This window comes from Podarcis pityusensis, assembly GCF_964106645.2.
Source record: "Podarcis pityusensis genome assembly, chromosome: 16".
Taxonomy (NCBI): Eukaryota; Metazoa; Chordata; class Lepidosauria; order Squamata; family Lacertidae; genus Podarcis; species Podarcis pityusensis.
Genome location: NC_138041.1, coordinates 25,919,214 through 25,937,827, shown reverse-complemented (window position 1 = coordinate 25,937,827; position 18,614 = coordinate 25,919,214). Strand labels below are relative to the sequence as shown.

General features: G+C 44.6%; 2 protein-coding genes across 2 annotated transcripts in view; one reads left to right on the top strand and one right to left on the bottom strand.

Moving 5' to 3' along the window:
* The window catches only part of CABP1 (calcium binding protein 1), a 73,001-nt gene extending 62,008 nt beyond the window's left edge, over positions 1-10,993 (bottom strand). Inside the window, exon 1 of the mRNA XM_080986413.1 lies at positions 10,488-10,993. The gene's annotated coding sequence lies outside the window, so the exon portion shown is untranslated. The remainder of the gene's footprint in view (positions 1-10,487) is intronic.
* Positions 10,994-12,104: 1,111 nt separating this feature from the next.
* POP5 (POP5 homolog, ribonuclease P/MRP subunit) lies at positions 12,105-18,613 on the top strand. The gene is made up of 5 exons (XM_080986528.1): positions 12,105-12,252; positions 13,440-13,582; positions 14,759-14,908; positions 17,425-17,508; positions 18,369-18,613. The coding sequence occupies exons 1-5, from the start codon at positions 12,233-12,235 to the stop codon at positions 18,473-18,475; spliced, it is 504 nt and encodes a 167-aa protein (XP_080842654.1). The 5' UTR covers positions 12,105-12,232; the 3' UTR covers positions 18,476-18,613.
* The last annotated feature ends 1 nt before the right edge of the window (position 18,614 follows it).

The following is an 18,614-nucleotide window of genomic DNA, read 5'->3' as shown; positions in this document are numbered from 1 at the left end:
GATATAACATCAACTGCTTGGATGCAGAGCCAGCTATTCTAGAGGGTGCCATCCAAGGGGCAGCAGGTCGGCACCTCCAGTCCAGTGCCTGAGTTAAGTACTAGAGTGATGAACTACATCCAGCTCCTCAAGGGGCCCAGCAGCCTTAGCGTGTGACCTGCCGGTAGCAAGCACAAATCATCCTTGATGTCATTGCAAGCTCCCATCCCTCTAGGGCTGCTGGTGGAGTCCATCAACCGAAGGCTACAAGATAGATTTGGGGTTTTTAAAAATAAAATATATATTTCTTTGTCCGATGCCATTGCTTTTTCCTGGATGAAGAGCTGACTTAGAAAAAGTGACAGCTCTTTCCAGCTCCTTTGACTCAAGTGCAAACATGTCTTGAAAGAGCCGAGAATATTAAACATATTTTTTAAAGCAAACCTCCCACCCCCCCAAAGTGGATTGGGTGCCTCTGAGGCTCAATGTCTTCTTTGGCCTAATTTTAGAGGATGCTCCTTCAATACATTTCCTCCCTCTGAACCAGATTCCGAATGGGTTCTAATGTGCAAATCCTGAACTGCCAAATCGACTCAGAGGCAGAATGAAAAGGTGGGTGTGTGGGTCCCCCCCCCCTTTCAACCAATACTTGTTAGCTGCATCCCCTTTGCAGTCTAACCCCACCCCCCAAAAAACCTCTAGTTTGTTGGTGGTATGTAATGGCTGGGATTTGATTGAGGCTGGAAGAGACAGATGGCTAGGTCTTTGTCGAGGTTGCTCAAACACACATTTTAGATTTGTGCACCCTGGCTTGTCAGTGATTGGCATCTTTTGGGCACTAAGCTGACACCAGCACAAGCTGAGGGCCCTCTGGCTACCAATCAGAGCCTCAGCCCAGTATGGAGCCAATCCGCAGCTACTGTGCTTCATCTCTCCAAAGGTTACTTCTGCCCTGCTGGAAGCCCATGTTGGGAGGAATGGATTAGATAAGGTCATGCCAGGCTGCCTGTCTTCCTGCCATATCCCTCTGAGCTGTGTGAATAATAGATTTATGGACCAATGGCTTTGAGAAGGATAGGAAAGGGCTGTAGCTCAGTAGTAGAGCATCCGTCTTGTGTGCAGAAGGTCCCAGGTTCAATCCCCAAGGGCATCTCCAAGTAGGGCTGGGAATAGCTCCTCTCTGAAACTCTGAAGAGTCTCTGCCAGTCAGTGTAGGCAGTACTGAGCTAGGTGGACCAATGGTCTAACTCAGTCTATGGCACCTTTCTATCTCAAATGCATTTTCAGGTTTGTGAAGTCTACAGAACTTTTTATTTTTCACTTTTAAATTATAGCAATTGTTTCTAAATTTCCACCTGCACGTATAAATGTACACATGCCATTTTTTGTGCAAATACGTTCCTCTTTTTTTGCACAAAGCATGACTGAGTCCCAGCTAGGCCAGGCCAGCTGCTGCATGCAAGTGGCTCAACTAAACATCAACCATGCTAAGAACACAGAACAAGACCCAAGTGGAATTTCGTCCTATGACCTCAGGCTCTGAATGCTACCCATGTGACCGAAAGCACTGGAGAGTTCAGTTACATCTGTGGACCTTTTTAAGCAGATGGGATGACGGGCTTATCGTGTGTGTGCCCCCACTCACCCACCGGTCCACTGAGCAGAAGGAACAGATGCTCTTTCAGAAGGGGAATCCAGAGGGCTGGGATGTTCGTGCGTGCGTGTGTGCGTGTACAAAATGGCTTTGAAAAATGCAGATTTTTGAATTATCTAATTAGCACCTGGCTTGTAAGGCTAGAGGTTGAATGAGAACTCTAGAAAAAGGCTTTTATCTTTAGCAACAAGGGTCAGAGATGGGGTTTGTTTGAGGCCATGGGTCTGAGACAAAGCAAGTGTGTGGGGTGACAGGGCCGCAGGGGCTCACATGGAATCCTTCTTAGTCCATTAGGCTCCAGGACAATGTGCCCAAATGCGGATGTTCATTTCTGTTTCAGTGACCTTGGAGAATGAGGAAAGGGGGTGGTGGGGAGGATGACAAAAAAGCTTCAGGCAACAGCAGACGGAGGCTTCAAATGGCTGTTTTAATTTTAGCCAGATTGTTTTGTGTGTTCAGTCGAGGTTATTTTAGGATGAAAAAATATGCTTTTGGTGGAACAGCCATGCAGAAAGGATATTGGTTGCCTTCCCATAATCACAAAGACTTATGTAAACGCCAGCAACAACAACAGCCAATTTGACCACACTTTGGCTGACCAGGTGATGGTATCATGTGCAGGTGTTGCCAGAAGGATGCTCCTCCGTTTGTATTCATGTAGACCCTCTGGGCATGTTTGCACTGCCTTCCTCCCAGGGGCATGCCTTATGCACCTAGCAGATTTTGTCCCAATCTCATTCTCCCACCAGCGTCCTCAACCAAATAACTGTGGTACTGTTGGCATTTGCTAAAAGGACCACAGGCTTTGTGAAAACATGGAACAAAGTGTGGATGTTATGATTTGTGATATATGCTACATGAAAAGGTCACATCTAGCAGTGCAAACAGGAACACTGAGAAAATCCCCGCAGGGCAGAATATAGATGGTCGCAGACAGAAAGAAAGGGTTTCAAAGGATCCCAGGAGAGTAGTTACAACACTCTGCTCCACGGATAAGACTCGGTCTTAATCTGGATGAAGGAGAACTGTTCTGAGGTGGTCTTGCTTCCCTTATGAATTTCTACAGAGAGCTTTTTCTCTCCCTAGAACCTAATGGGGTCATCCAATGAATCTGAATGTTGGAAGATTCCAGATGAACAAAAGAAAGCAATTTACAGTTCTATGATTCTATTACACGGCACATAGCTAAAACTGTAGGCTTCACTCCCACAAGATGAAGCAATGTCCACCAACTTGGAGGGCTTGAAAATAAATTGGGCAGAGGGAATGGCTGGACTAGATGGGCCCCCTTTGGCCCGATTCAGCAGCTAGGCTTCCCTTCTGTTCTATGAAGGCCAACTGAAGTGCAACTGACTCAGGATGGTCTCTCCAGACATTTTTTACCCCTTCCTTAGTACTTTTTTCACCTGTTTTTTTCAGAAAGAATTGAATACATTTATGTTTCAATAAGCTTTTCCAGTTTTATAAGCTTTGGAGATTTTATTTGTTCTTTTGGGGTCTTTGCTTTGGTTTTTATTAGCTTTTAAAATCCTTAGTTGTCTTTTTCTATTGTTTTAAACTCATTTTTAATTGTTTTTATTGTATGAGTGTAAATTCCCTTGAGACTTGTAGGAAGGGAGATTCATATATTTAATACAACAGACCGTTGCCATTTACTGGGAGTCTGGAAGAAATGGCAATAATCTGTGCATTATTTGTGCTTCAGCCTCAACCGCTCCCTTCCACTCCAGTTAAAGCAAATCCCGTGCAAGGCAAGGCAATTGATTGTGAAGGATGGTAAGAGGGCACCTGAACAGTTGTGTAGAAGAAGGAATTTGGGCAGGTGCAATGTGTCATGAAGGGTTGAGAAAAGTTTCTTCATAGAATGCTTAATTAACTGATGGAACTCACCACCATAAGAGGATAAGGCTTTCAGAAAAAAAGTATTAAACATATTTGTTTAGGAGGAAAATGCGATGAAAACAGCTGCATCTTTAACAGTCTGAGGAAGAGTAATAGCTTAGTAGAAAAGCAGCTGCTTTGCATACAGAAGGTCCCAGGTTTAATCCCCACCAGCATCTCCAAGTAGGGCCAGGGAATATTCCCTGCCTGAAATGCTGGATAGCTGATGCCAGTCCACGTGGACAATACTGAACTAGATAGACCAAGGGTCTGACTCAGTACAAGGCAACTTCCTGTATTTTGAGGACTTAAGCTTCATTTCAAGATTGCCACTTGCTTGGACAGTGTAGGAACTATCACAGATCCATCCTGTGTGTGAATTGGGAATCTGTCACCCTGGCATATATTGCCTCAATCCCTTTTTCTTCCATCTTGTGAGATGTGTTCCTAACTAGCCTACTTGTTGGCAGCAGATCTGCTTTCCTGCTTCACCACCTGCTAGGTGGGAGCTACGTGCCAGTTCCTCTTTCCCTCCCCCTCCCCATTTCTGCTCTTATCCCAGGAGTTAAGTGGTGTTAAGTACTTTGGGAGGCCTGAGATGTTTGGCATTCTGCCTCTGCCTCACTGAGTGGTGATGATGAGTGAACACTTCACAGGAAAGTAATCAAAATCCCTTCTCAGGTGACCACCTCCCCACTCCTTTCCAGGTAAACTAGTGGGAATTAAGATGGATGGGAGTTCTCCACAGGAGCTAACAATTGTATATTTTAGAAAATTCATGGCAATATATATACACCACTTGATAGGGAGAAAAAACCCTCAAAGTGGTTTACAAAAAAAGCAACACATTAAAATTCTCAATAGACAGCATTTTAAAATGGGATATTCAAGAGATTATTGAAATCAACAGTAAGCAAAAAGAGATTAACACACATTTCAGCATTCTACATACCTGGATAGGGGTGCCTATGCAAATATATTTTAAATAGGTGCTGAAAAGAAAATAGAGAAGGTGCCTGCCTGATGTCAAGAGGCAGGGAGTCTCAAAGGCTAGGTGCTGCCACAGTAAAATATTTTTTACTTACAAGTTCAGAAGAAGAGTTATGTGGCACCTGCAACTCCGTGCCAGATCACAAAGGGACGCCATTTGTGTCTCAAGCAGGAATTGCCCAGGTACACTTATGGTACAGAGGCTCTTTTCTATACCCTTTTGTCTTCTCTTTGTAGAAGTTACCTAGAAATGCAGGTTGCTCATCTCCCCCAAACCCAGACTTTTTGTAGTAAGGAACTTTTTGCAGCGTGGTCAAGGATTCTGGGAGTTGTAGTCCAACAGAAACGGGAGTGGGTTCAAGTCCCTCGCCCACCCTGAAGAATGGCTGCTGAAGCAAACCGCTGGCTGATGGAGCTGCATTTTGAACATGCACACAGAGAAGGAACCAACTTCAGCCTTGCCTGTTTCCATCACACCTGGCTCACGGACCTCCCAGGGCCAAACCGGAATGGATGTTAGTCACATCATTAGCCCACTCATGATGGGGTTTCTAAATAAATAGTAGTCACATTATTAGGGGTTGGGAGAAAAGTGGATTAAGACTGCATATGCATAATAAATGTAAAATACATCCCCCAGGAACTGTAGTTTACCCCCTCGCAGAACTGCTATTTCCATCACCCTGAACAAACAGCAATTCTGAGGATTCTTTGAGGTAAGTGCTTGTTAGTTGAAGAAGTCTGATAAACAACAGCAACCTTAATTACTTGTTATCTAATGCCGCAAGCTTCCTTTTTCTACATCATATTGGCATCTATCCAACTCTTACTGTCATGGGCAATAATTGTCTCGCTATAAATCATATAATAGTAGCTACAGTGGTATCTTGGGGAAAATGAAGGAAGAAGGATTTCTCTCTCTCTCTCTCTCACTGAAGATTCCATTGCTTTGGCTTCTGTGTCTCTCCTAATCAGGCTCTTGGGCTGAAAATAGATTCCTTTTGCTGCGCACAGAGCCCAGCTCACCGCCACGCACTGTGCACACGTCCTATCAGATTACAGGGGAGACCGCACTCACGCGGCCCGCTTTGCTGGAGACCCAGCTGCGCCTTTGTTCAATGGGGAAGGGGAATTAGGGGGCCTGGGTGGCAGCAACCTGAGCCCATACAGTTAGAGGACAGAAGGTGTCACTAGGGGGTGTTACTGGAGCCCTTTCCAAGGACTGCCCACTAGGGCTTTGTGTAAGCAGCCTAGGTGACCTATGGTTAGGGAGTAGGAAGGATGCCTCTAGGATCAAGGGCAGGCTGGGCACACCCCTGGCTGACACTCTGGAAAGTGGCTGCCTATCAGGGTAGACAATACAGAGGCTAAATGGACCAAAAGTCACAATTCAGCATAAGGCAGCTTTTTACGTTTCCACATTTCTGTCTAAGTCACCACACAGAGAAGTTTTTCCAGACCCCCAAATGTTGTGATGTTAGGATCACAGGAATCTGCCTAGTTATTGAATCAAACCAGTAGCCCATCCAGTTCAGTATTGTCCACACTGGCTGGCAGGAATGGCTCTCCAGATTCAGGCAGGGAACATTGTACTGAAAGTGCAATGAAAAGATGTACAGGCTGCTCAACTTAAAGAGGGATATGCATCAGAAATAATAAATGCCAGGAAAATCAGAGAAGCTTATAAAGACCATACAAGGCAACAGTCCCAAGACAAACCCTTTTTATGAGAGGGTGGAATCGGGTTTTCGGGTTGCAGTGTGGGAGGGAATGGATAACTAGGGCTGTATACAGACTATGTCTTTAAAGCACATTCAAAGCACATACTTTCCTTCCAAGAATTCTAGACACTGCAGTTTGTTAAGGGTTGCTGCTGGGAATTGTAACTCTGTGAGCAGTAAACTACAGTGCCCATAATTCTTCAAGGGAAAGAATGTGATTCAAATGTGCTTTAAAAGGATGGTATGTACACAGCCATGCATTTCCTTCTTGTAAGGCTAGTGACCCCAGGCAGGCTAACCATGTGTCTCTTGGACATGTTTTTGCCCTGTTCACATCCAAATAGGGATGTAGGATCTACTCTAGGTGTCACCAACCAGTGGATGATCACATAGTCACAAAATGGTTGCCATAAGGTGTGGTTTAACACTAAATGGCTGTCAAATCTGAATGAAAGAAAAGGAAGAAGGACACCAAAAGGTGGTACCTACATCAATTTCTATCCACTTTCTCTAGGCTATGCATGATTTTATAAACTTCTGTCATGTTGTAATGAAATGGGGATGGGGAGAGCCATGTGTCACCTTGAGCTCCTTGCAGGAAAGGTGAGATAACAGGAGAAGCAGCAGCAATAACAATAAAAAAATACAAATACAAAAAAAAACCCCACCCCAAAATAAAACGTCCAGTGCTGGCACAGAGTTAGCTTTGGAGGTGGCTTTCAGGTATTATTCTATGATGCATGCTGATTTAACCATAGCGGTGCAAGGCTATGAATAGTTCAGGCAGTCAGGCTTGAGTGCAACAACGTTCTCCCCCTCCTGTGGTTTTCTGGTATTCTGAAGCACACTGCCTCCAACAGTGGAGGTGGTACATAGCCATCAGGGTTGGTGGCCACTGAACAGGAGTAGCAAATAGTCTTTTGTGCATTTTACAGGGGATGTATACAGAGACTTTTTGCGGGAACCATAGAGAGGCATGGGTGGGGACATTAGTGCCCATGGGCACTGTGTTGGCAATATCAGTCTGCTAAGAGAGTGTGCAGCAGAGAAGAGTGAAACCTGCCACCTCTTCATCTGATCTCCCTGTTCTGTGATGCTTGAAGCAATTTTCTGGAAATAGAAGTAAACAGAATTGAATTGGGGTATATTTGTGAACATGCAGGGGGAGCAGGGGTGAAATTTGGGTTGTCTGTCACAGGCAACCCCATCCTAGGCAGGCAGTGGGGGCAGGGAAGTGGATAAATGTTCCATAGAGTCCTTTGTGAACTCATCAAGAGCATTTATGTGAGCCCAGCTGGACTGCAACAGCAGAGGAGTCGAGTGGGGGTGAAAACCAGGGGGATATAATTTTGTGGCTGTCTGCCGCTTCCTGCTTCAAGCCCAGGCAGGCCAAGGTTTGAAGTGCAAATGAGGCAGATGGGAGCAGAAAGGGAACATTTGAAGCTACAGGATGCCACTCTCATCCCATTCCTATAATGTCACCAATTTTCTCAAGGATGCCATAAACATCTTGCACAACATCATGGGGGGGGGGGGGGGCCACCAGAGCACCCAGCAGGCAAACCAGCAGGGGATCAGAGTGGAAATATCCCCCACCCCCTGCTGCCACCACACACATACTCAGCTTTACTGGGGATAAAATGTTAATTTTTTAAAGAATCTGAATAAATTCAGGCTGGCTGTGGTTTGCAACAAGGAAGAATCCTTGCACCTACTGCTGTGTTGGTGGCCTTCATTTATATACATAAGGCAGAGCATTTCAAACTGAAAAGCCCCAGAGGACTGTGGAGGAATACAAGGAGGAAAAACGAGTCGTTAACTAGGGAGATGCAATTGCACTTAATGAACAGCAAGAGGGTTTTTATTTATTTATATAACATGTTTGCCCTCCTCAGTCTGCCTGACAATAAGAAACAACTAAATAGCATCAAACCAGTTTAAACTTTATGTTAATGAATACTATAGAGCAACACCGAAAAGAGCAACCCACCCTTTTTTGCCTGCAGTACTGTATTTTGGATTTATGACCTGGCCTGCATTGAAAAGAGCAATAGTCCTCACCCTTTTGAGACCAAGGAGCCACCCTTTAGCCCAAGCATGCATTCAGGGAACCAATTATTCATTTTCCAATATATGTTTTCATGGTAAAAGCATTGCTAATCTTAGGTTAGGCCTACCCACCATCTGAAGACCAATGGATTAGAGCAGTGGTTCCCAATCCTTTTTAAGCCATCGTTCTCTTGGTTCCATAAACTCATCCCCAGTGCCCCATACCCTATAAAAAGCATCATTCATATTAACACTTTACACAACCCACTAAGGAAGAAAATAACACAATACAATTCAAAGCTGTTACAATTAATTTCACATTTATATAAAAGTCAGTTAAAACTATTTAGTTGAATCAATCCAACTGTAGCCTTATGAGGCTTTGCCCTCGGGTGGGAAAAATATTGTGCCCGGGAAAGGGAAGTGGGAGTCAACAGACACTCAAGGAATAGTTCGGAGAAAAGGCTTTTTATTTCTACCATCCATGAACTGGTAGAAGGAGCAAGTGTGATAGTTCACAAAAAGCATGCACGAAGTTCACTGTCATGTGCACAAGCATATATACCCCTTTCCAGTTCCCTCCCCCTTTCTCCTCCTTCAGGAGTCCTGCCCCATGAGTTCCTCTGAGCATGAACAGAAAGCATGAACAGAAAGCTATCTTGGGACTATTGGGACTCTTGGCACCCTTCCCAGGAAAGGGGGAATGAGAAGCCGAGGGGGTGGGTCGAGGAGCCCTGGTGGTTCAGCATGTCCAAGATGTTGCAACCGAATGAGATAAGATTCATTTCTCAGGCCTGCTATGAACAGAGCTTATTCATTAGCCTTTAAAAGTAACATTTTGTCTTTTGCCACAGCATCTTGTGAGAAAAGCAGAGAAGAGCAGAGAAAAGCTGTTTTGGATTTTTAGAAGACAAAATGAGTTTTGGACAGTTTTGAGGCCTGGTTGATTATTGAAGCCTGGGGTGATTTCAGACAGAATTTGGGTATCCTGTCCCTACATATGATATCAGGTTTTCAAAGCCTGTTAGTCATTTACACCTCCAGCGTCCCACTGCTGCCCCCTTGGCTCTTAGCGCCACCCTAGATAATCCCACAGCCTCCCAGAAGTTGGTACCACCCACCATGGGAAGCACTGGATTAGAGGGAGATGCATTGTTTGAAGTAATAGGTTAGCCTTCCTCAATTTGCAGTCCATGAAATGTTTTGGACTACAATTCCCATCAGCCCCAGCCAGCAGAGCCATGCTAGAGTAGACATTAATCCCTGCTGCATAAGATCAATTTGGAGAGCATGGGGGAATCGGAATTGGTATTTAATAGGCTATCACCACCTATGCTACAGCATATGAATTTACAGATGATACAGGGGTTCCTAACTGCAAACGTGCCTGCTGTTACATGTATGTACAATGAATGCAAGATAAATTTTGCCACCATGCTGAGTTTTAACTTCCAGTGACCCAGAGAAGCAGGATGAAAGATGAAGAACAGTGACTTGAGAATTTGCATTTGGAAAATATTGAAAAGGCACCCCCCAAAACAAAGTATCGTATTTTTTGCTGTATAAGACTCACTTTTTCCCTCATAAAAAGTAAAGGGAAATGTGTGTGCGTCTTATGGAGCAAATGCAGGCTGCGCAGCTATCCCAGAAGCCAGAACAGCAAGAGGAATTGCTGCTTTCACTGCGCAGCGATTCCTCTTGCTGTTCTGGCTTCTGAGATTCAGAATATTTTTTTTCTTGTTTTCCTCCTCCTCCAAAAACTAGGTGCGTCTTGTGGTCTGGTGCGTCTTATAGAGCGAAAAATACGGTAGTTCCAGGGGGCAAAGCAGGAATCAAAAGACTCCTTTTGATCCATCGGAGTCCAGTTTGTCAGGTGCATGAGGTTGGATCCTCAAATGGTAAGTTTATGGATGTAGAGGAAAAAATAGCCAAGCATTAAGACCATAAAAAGAGCCCAGTGGCTGATTCAGGCCAAAGCAGACTGATCTAGCCCAGCATCCTCTCAGTGGCAGAATAGCTGCCTCAAAGAGAAGCCTACGAACAGGACATGGGTCCTGCAGAACTCTCCCCATGTGATTCCCAGTGACTTGACATTCCAGCACCATTTTCCACTCCCTTCCTTCTCACCAAAGCCGGGGAGACCTTTTCAGCACGACAGTAGTGTGTGGAGCCAGAGGCAAAAAGTGAGTGAAGCAATATATGGGCTCTCTTACCTCACTCCTTGGTCCACAGCTTCAGTGATCACGGTTGCAATCAAAGTGTTATGTACTGAAGTTCTCACCCTGGGCCAGCTGGGGGATAATGTAGATAGTTTACACTCAGGTCCACATATGCAAATAAGGGATTGAAAGTGACGTTCAGTGATTGGATAGTTTCAGAAAGTTGTTACAGTTATGTTGTACTGGCGCTCTATATAAGCAGGCTGGCTGAACCCTTCAGTTCAGTTCTGTTCTGGCTTGTGAATAAACAAGAGCTGTTTGAAGAATCGCTGTGTCGTCTGATATGTTCACCCACAACTTAACACAAAGCTCCCTTCAAAAGAACAAGACATTAATTGGACATTATCTGCAGTTCTTTGAACAATAGAAAAGCACCATGTCAAATATCTACATGTACATGTCTCTATGTATATGTGTATGTTTCACATGAAGTTGACCTGCCAGATTGCCTTACCCCCAGTGCTTTTTTTCTAAAAAAATGTTTAGGGGTACTCTCATTTTGACCCAAGAAAATCACCATTTTATAGTTCAAATAGGGGGGGGGGGATGCAGTAAATGGACAAAAGTACTGCATTTGTCTGCATTTGTAATAAATCAGTATTTCAGTTTAGCAACTTCCACACTTTGGAGTTCCCTACTGACATCAGGCACGGACCTTCACTGTTCTCTTTTCAATGCCTGCTAAAGACATTTCTGTTTAGGCAAAACCTATCCAGACAGTTGTCATGTTTTGATCTGGTTTTTAGCTTATTGTCGATTTTAACTTTTTTGTTTGTTTGTTTACAATAGTTATTTGAGTTCCAGTGTTAGCTTATTATTTAGTTTAATTATTCGTCGAAGGCTTGAAATAGTTGTTTTTAAACTGATAATTTTATTTATTCTTTTTGTTAACCGCTGTGAGGTGGCTGTTGTTGTTTTAAAAAAAGAAGTGGTATATAGAATTCTGCTAAATTGAAATATATGTTAATTTTTGTGTGGAACACTATACTCGTGGCCTGTCTTCTCCCCCTCCACCCTTATTTTTTGAAATATAAAATTCTGTTTATTTTATGTGACCCATACACGAGTACTATATTTCATGAGGTGAGAAACAAAAAACGGTTTTGCCCACCTCAGCGCTCTGCACTTTAGGCGGGAAAAAGCCGAGCAAAGCGCTCGCACGCCACCAAGCGGCGAAAAAGTTAATAAACTCCTCCGTGGCTCCTTCCCTCTCGGAGGGAACCAATCTCATTTAAACTTGAAAAAAGGCGGGCGAAAGAGGGAGTGCATGAGCGCTCATTGGTCGGCTGACGGCTGAACTCCGAGGGAGGGAACTTTGAAACGTAATGACGGTTAGTACGCTAATAGTGCGGGGGGGGGGAGGAGGCGTGACCAATGGGAATGTGATTTTTTTTCCCTTCCCTATTAAGCCCGCCTCTTCTGAACGGTTATTGGCTGATATGAACAGAAGCGCCCCTTGTATCAGGCGGTTGATGCCTGAATACAGACTTTAACTGCTGAGAGAAACCAACGGAGAAGCTCCCGGATTCGCCTAACGATGTTGTCACTCTTCCTTTTCCTATCTCTGTGGTGTTAAGGGCTTCCGCCATAGAGATTACAAGGGCTAGAGCGAAGCCACTTAGGAAGCCCATACATAGCCAATGGGGGCTCTCAACTGGTGCCGGAAGTTTGGGCCTTTTGCCACTCTATAACCTCACTGTCGCCGGAAGTTCAACAATAGCTGGGGTTTCGCTGTAGAGATGGTGAGGTTTAAGAACAGGTGAGGCTCTTTTCTTTCCTTTTTAAAAAACTTATCGCTTTTCTGAGGCGGCTAATGGTCGGTTCACTTCCATGGTTAGCTGCTCCCTGCCTTGCCTGCTTTATTAGTTATTTGAAGCCTGCTTTCAAAAAAATTTCTTCGCCTAAAAAGGCTCCCAAAGTGGTTTACAAATGTCCGTAATAATAAGAATAAGAATAAGAATTTATTTATATCCCGCCCTCCCCAGCCGAAGCTGGGCTCAGAGCGGCTAACAACAGTAAAATGATACAACATTCTAAAATCATTTCATTATAAAGTCAGTTCAGATCAGATTAATGGCAACCATTGGGCTAGAGTTCTGTGAAGAATTGCCAAAGGAGGGGGTCAGGCTGTGCCTTGGCCAAAGGCCTGGTGGAACAGCTCTGTCTTGCAGGCCCTGTGGAAAGATGTCAAGTCCCGCAGGGCCCTAGTCTCTTGTAACAGCGTTCCACCAGATCGGGACCACAGCTGAAAAAGCCCTGGCTCTGGTTGAGGCCAGCCTAACATCTCTGTGGCCCGGGACCTCCAGGATGTTTTTGTTTGAAGACCGTAAGATCCTCCGTGGGACATACCAGGAGAGGCGGTCCCGTAATAAACATTACAGGCATGGAGGGGAATGGGGAGGGGGAGGAGGGAAAGCAAGCTCAGTCACATTTTCGTGGTTACAGAATTCCAGCAATGACCAGCTGGAATGAAATGATTTCGAGGAGAAGGATCCCCCAAGGTTGCTGGTGTTTTAGCAGAACTACAGTGGTACCTCGGGTTACAGATGCTTCAGGTTACAGACGCTTCAGGTTACAGACTCTGCTAACCCAGAAATATTACCTCGGGTTAAGAACTTTGCTTCACGATGAGAACAGAAATCGTGGTCCAGTGGTGCGGCAGCAGCAGGAGGCCCCATTAGATAAAATGGTGCTTCAGGTTAAGAACAGTTTCAGGTTAAGAACGGACCTCTGGAACAAATTAAGTACTTAACCCGAGGTGCCACTGTAATTGAGAGGCCCTTAATCCCTATCTCTTCCTCTCCTGTAAACCTGACTGGAATGGCTGCTGCAGGTGATAGCTGGGAGAGGAGCCTGACAGAGTGAATGTTTCATGGGTCCTTCGTAGCTCAGCCACCTCATCACCTTTTGCTCTGCCGTAATGCCCATTTCTCTCCGTCTCTGCAGATACTTCGTTTGCGAGATCATCTCCGAGGACCCTCATTGTCTGCAGCTTATTGAGGAGCGCACCGTGCACAACGCAGTGAAAAATGCTGTTGCACGAATTCACGGAGACTTTGGACTAGCCTGCTGCTCCATCGCTTTTTCAGGTCTGGCTTCTGGAGCTTTCTTTGCAGCCCAATGTGCCAACCTCCCCTCTTTAAGGAAATCTGTGCAGTTTGGGTTACAGATGGGTAGCCGTGTTGGTCTGCCATAGTCGAAGTAAAAAATTCTTTCCTGTAGCACCTTAAAGACCAACTAAGTTAGTTCTTGGTATAAGCTTTCGTGTGCATGCACACTTCTTCAGATACACTGTGTATCTGAAGAAGTGTGCATGCACACGAAAGCTTATACCAAGAACTAACTTAGTTGGTCTTTAAGGTGCTACAGGAAAGAATTTTTTACTTGTGCAGTTTGGGTTCCTCTACAATCTCCCTTTAGCTCTCTGTCTGTCCTGTGCTTTGGAAGATATGCAAATTTTTATTCTAAAATGAGAACTATTGACCATTCTACTAATTTCAGACCTGCTAGCACACCAGCCGCATATTATGGTCCCCCAAATACCTGGCAATTCTCCTGCAGTCACAGGAAGGCTGCAGATTCAGGATATATTTAGCGTGTTGGGACCCAGTTTATGCATACCTGGTGTCAGAGGTGTGTTGGTATCTTAAGTGCTAACTTGGCTCCATTATTTTGTATAGCAGTCTTAAGATGCAAATTGCAAAAAATCAGAGGGCACTTTGTACAAAATCTGTATAGGGAGGGCCTGATAACAGTTGTAATTTGTCAGGCATGGATGAGGCAGAATATCCCTGAGCAGAAACTACTCTGAAGTTGAACAGGCTACTACACAAGTTGAAAATATCAGTTGCACTTCAACAGCACACTTGCTCTTGAGATTTAAGTTTGGTGAACATTGAAAACAAATTCCTCTGAGACAATCAAAAAGCAGTTTTTCCTATGACTTCATTCTTTGCAGGTGCCAAAAGTTAGGTGTTTGAGGTTTATTTTATTCTCACAAGCTGGGTTGTTGGGCTGCTTAAAGATATTGGGTGGCTTTAGACAGGTCACTGAGTTTCATGTCTGAGACTGGGATTTAAATATGATTAGTCACTGCACAGATAGGCTGCTTCCATATCTTTGCCATCGTATTTCCGAACTTGCTGCTAAAAGCAGCTAAGGAAACATGGGTTTCTTTTTGGGGTGGGGGTACAATTACATTTTGCTCCTGTCCTGTTGAAAGCCTGTGCTGAACTTTGAAGGGTCTCTTCTCTGTGTTGTTCCAGTAAAGTACCTCAACGCTTACACAGGAGTTGTTCTGTTGTGTTGCCGGAAGGACTTTTATCGGCTACTTGGTTCATCTCTTCCCTTCATCAGTCACTTGGAGAACAAGAATCAGTGTTATCCCTGTTCTTTTAACACGCTATATGTTGGAGGTGAGCTCAGTTCTTTAGGATTCTTATTTTTCAGCAGTTTAATTTGCTCAGTGGTCTCCTCTTGTGTGCTGAAGTCTCTTAAATGGGGATGCCTAGACTTTATTTTTGTGGCAGTTATTTGCTGAAAGTGAACAATGTCAGGGTCATTCAGTCTTACCTAATATTGAATATACTGGGCACCAACAATATCACAAATGTAATGATGCCAGAAGATGTTTGTTCAAAGCAGCTTATAATAACTAAATATAAAAAAATATTTTTGGGTCATTCCAAAGCAGGCGATTCAATTTTTTTACTTTGTGCCTCAAATTTTCTTAATATTTTCTACACATGTTGAATGATCAAAACTGAGTTTAAATTTAAAATTATATTTTTTTAACTCATCCCATTTATTGAGTTATGAGGGTTTCAGATTTCAAAAAATTGACAATTTTGGCCTTGTCAGGCTACACAAAAACCTTAAAAGCTCAGCCCAGAATTGAGATACTTCGAAACTAAAAATACTGATCTCTTCAGAACTTTATGGGCCTTAATATATGTCACATGATGGGCTTACTTGAAAAAATTAAGTTAAATTTTAAAAAGTGATTTTAAAAAATACAATTAAAATTTCCCCAAAAAATGTATTGATTATTTAATATTTCTAAGAGCTACCTGCAAAATTTCATATTGGGATCTAAATGGGATCACAGTACCAAAAAATATTTTGTACGTACATGCCTGCCTTATTGGGTTCTATTTAGGATAAATTGGTCTTATTGGAGTAAAATATAACAGAATAAACAAGACTTCAAACTATAGTATCAGTTACTTCAGGCATTTCCTTAGAAAGTTATTCACTTAACAGGTATCTGAAAAGCTAGTCAAGCTTTTCTTTTTAAAATGTGTTCCAAAGTAGAGTGATAGAATTAACGCTTCGAAAGAATTCTTGTTTGTGATGGCCACCAACCTAAATGACTTTTTAAAAAGGGGATTGGACAAAGTCATGGGGGAGAGGGCTATGCTCTGTCTCCAAAGTCGAAGGCAACGGTGCTTCTGAATACTGTTTGCTGGTTTCCCACAGGTATCTGTGTGGCTGCTTTGAGATCAGGATGCTGGACTAGATGGGCCATTGGCCTGATTCATCAGGGCTCTTATGTTCTTACCCATTAGTTCACTCCTCCTCTGGGTTTCCTGCTAGAGTAGAGGTTGTCAACCTCTTGGAGTCAATGGTTCCCTTGACCAATTGCATTATTTCTGCAGCACCCCTGTGGGGCTCAGGAGCCCAGCTATGTCACCCCTTGCCTGCAGAGCTGGCAGCCTCTCACCCCTTTTCACCCTTGTGGTGTTCCGTCCTCCAGGTAGCCACTGTTGCCGCCCCTGGACTCTGAACTCCAAACCCTGATGCCCACTGCCCCACAAGGGCCTGGGAAGAGGATGCCCCCAGCCTTAGTGGCCCAATGGAGACTGGCCAAAGGTGAATGTGAGGCCAGCACCTTACCTTGAGAGACAGCAGTGGCAGCTGCTGGGCCTGCATGGGCACTTCAGCACCAGGCACTCAGCTCCCAGGCAGGCCTTGCACAAAAAAGGCCAGTGCAACACCTGCCTGCCTGGCCTCCCACTTGTCTGTCCATTCCCAACAGCAAGGGCTAGTGGACTAGCTGGCTGGGCTCCCTGGAGTGCTTGCTTGCTTGCTTGCTTATTCTGAGGCCACCTCAGCTCTTGCCAACCAGCACCCCCTGGCCACTGCAGAGGCACCATTTGGGGAGCTGCTGCAACTAACAGCCATGTAAGCCTTTGGGAGGCAGAGACATGAGAGGGCATCAGAAGAGGGAGGGAAGAAAAGAGTCACCCCTATCCCTCAAGGCACCCCAGGGTACCATGGCACACTAGTTGAAATCCACTGCACTAGAGAATTTCAAGAGGATTGCTGTAGGACAGGCATGTCCAAAGTCCGTTTCAGGGGCCTAATCCAGCCCACCGGATTCCTATGGGAAAATCCTTAAAAAAACCTCAACAACTTTAGTTGGCCCTTTGGTTGGCCCTCACGGCCCTTCACTTCATCAAATCTGGCCCTCTTTGAAATAATAATAATAATAATAATAATAATAATAATAATAAATTTATTATTTATACCCCGCCCATCTGGCTGGGTTTCCCCAGCCACTCTGGGCGGCTTCCAATCAAGTGTTAAAAACAATACAGCATTAAATATTAAAAACTTCCCTAAACAGGGCTGCCTTCAGATGTCTTTTAAAGATAAAATAGCTGCTTATTTCCTTCACATCTGAAGGGAGGGTGTTCCACAGGGCGGGCGCCACTACCGAGAAGGCCCTGTCTGGTTCCCTGCAACCTCACTTCTCACAATGAGGGAACCGCCAGAAGGCCCTCGGCGCTGGGTCTGTGTCCGGGCTGAACGATGGAGGTGGAGACGCTCCTTCAGGTATACAGTTTGGACACCACTGCTGTAGCATGTAAGCACAGTTGCCTTTGCTTCTGGCGTTGTTGATGCACATGCTCTCCTTTTCCTCCATCAGCTACAATACGGAGGTGTCAGAAATTCCTAATCCAGTACAACAAGGACCAGCTGCTCCTGCTGCTACGCAGTTGCTCCAATGAAGGTAACAAACTGCTTGGCTTGCAACGTTAAAATGGAGAAAGGCTAGACTAGAGCCTAGAGCTCTAGCTGCTAGAGCCTCTGTGAGAAGAAACATTAAAACAATTAATTGTTGAGCTTGAGGCAGAGTGGAATGTGGAGGCTGCTTCTCTCCTAGTGGGTTCAGGTGGGGCACCGCCTCTCCCTCTGAACAGGTTGTGGGGTCTACTGAGTTTCCATTGATCTGGTTGTGGTGGGTAGCATGCTGCTGCCACGTGAGTATTTACCTAGTGAAGGGCTGCCTGTTAGTTTTGTGGGAGCATTAAATAACAACAGCAGGGTTGTGGGCCAAGCCACAGCTATAAAGGGACATCTAGAAGCCTTACAGTGCACTCCAGATTATTTCTCAGGCAGGTGGGGCATTCAGCACCAATTGCAACCCTTGCCAGGACTGGCTGCATTTGGGAGCTCAAGTGCAAGTCTTGCTTTTGGCAGGGACTTTTGTAGCCTGCTGCTTTGAATTCAAGAAAAGCCTGCAAATGAAGCATCGGCAGCATACACAGTGTGCCCTTAATTCTCCTTTTGAATCATATGATACCTAGTGGCTGATTAGCACAGGGAGACTAGCCATTTTTCTCAAAAGTGACCCATGTAGGGTGAGGCCATAACCAGTTCTGCACCCATACCTACTGGATAGGGTAGCAGTGCAGATTGCTTCCAGGCAATCTCTGTTTTTTAAAAAAGTTTCTAGCCTTTACAGCTGGTAGGCTGCCCAGAATCCTTTGCAACAGTAGAAGAGGGCTATCGCAAAGTTAGAAAAGCACCACCCTAGACTGCCTTGTAAATCACAATGTCTTTTGAGTTTAACTTTTCTTTTTTACACAGCCGACAGACAAGCCATCCAGAAGTCGATGCAGAGCTGTGCACTTGTGGGAGAGCAGCAGTTTCAGAGTCACGATGAAGACAGCGATGTTAGCACAGAGATGGCCTGAACAAAGCAGTAGTCTGGGGAGTCTTGTAGTACAAGGCCATTTATATGAGGGATTCTTGCTGGCAAGGATCAACATTTCTCTCCTCCAGTTCTTTTTACAGCAGTTAATGTATATGGTAATAAAATAGATAAAAGCAAAT

Excerpts from the sequence above, each read along its gene's own strand:
- POP5 (XM_080986528.1), top strand. The coding sequence starts at position 12,233 with ATGGTGAGGTTTAAGAACAG. Across the intron at positions 14,909-17,424 it reads TAACACGCTATATGTTGGAG|CTACAATACGGAGGTGTCAG; the intron begins GTGAGCTCAGTT and ends TTCCTCCATCAG. Across the intron at positions 17,509-18,368 it reads ACGCAGTTGCTCCAATGAAG|CCGACAGACAAGCCATCCAG; the intron begins GTAACAAACTGC and ends TTTTTTACACAG.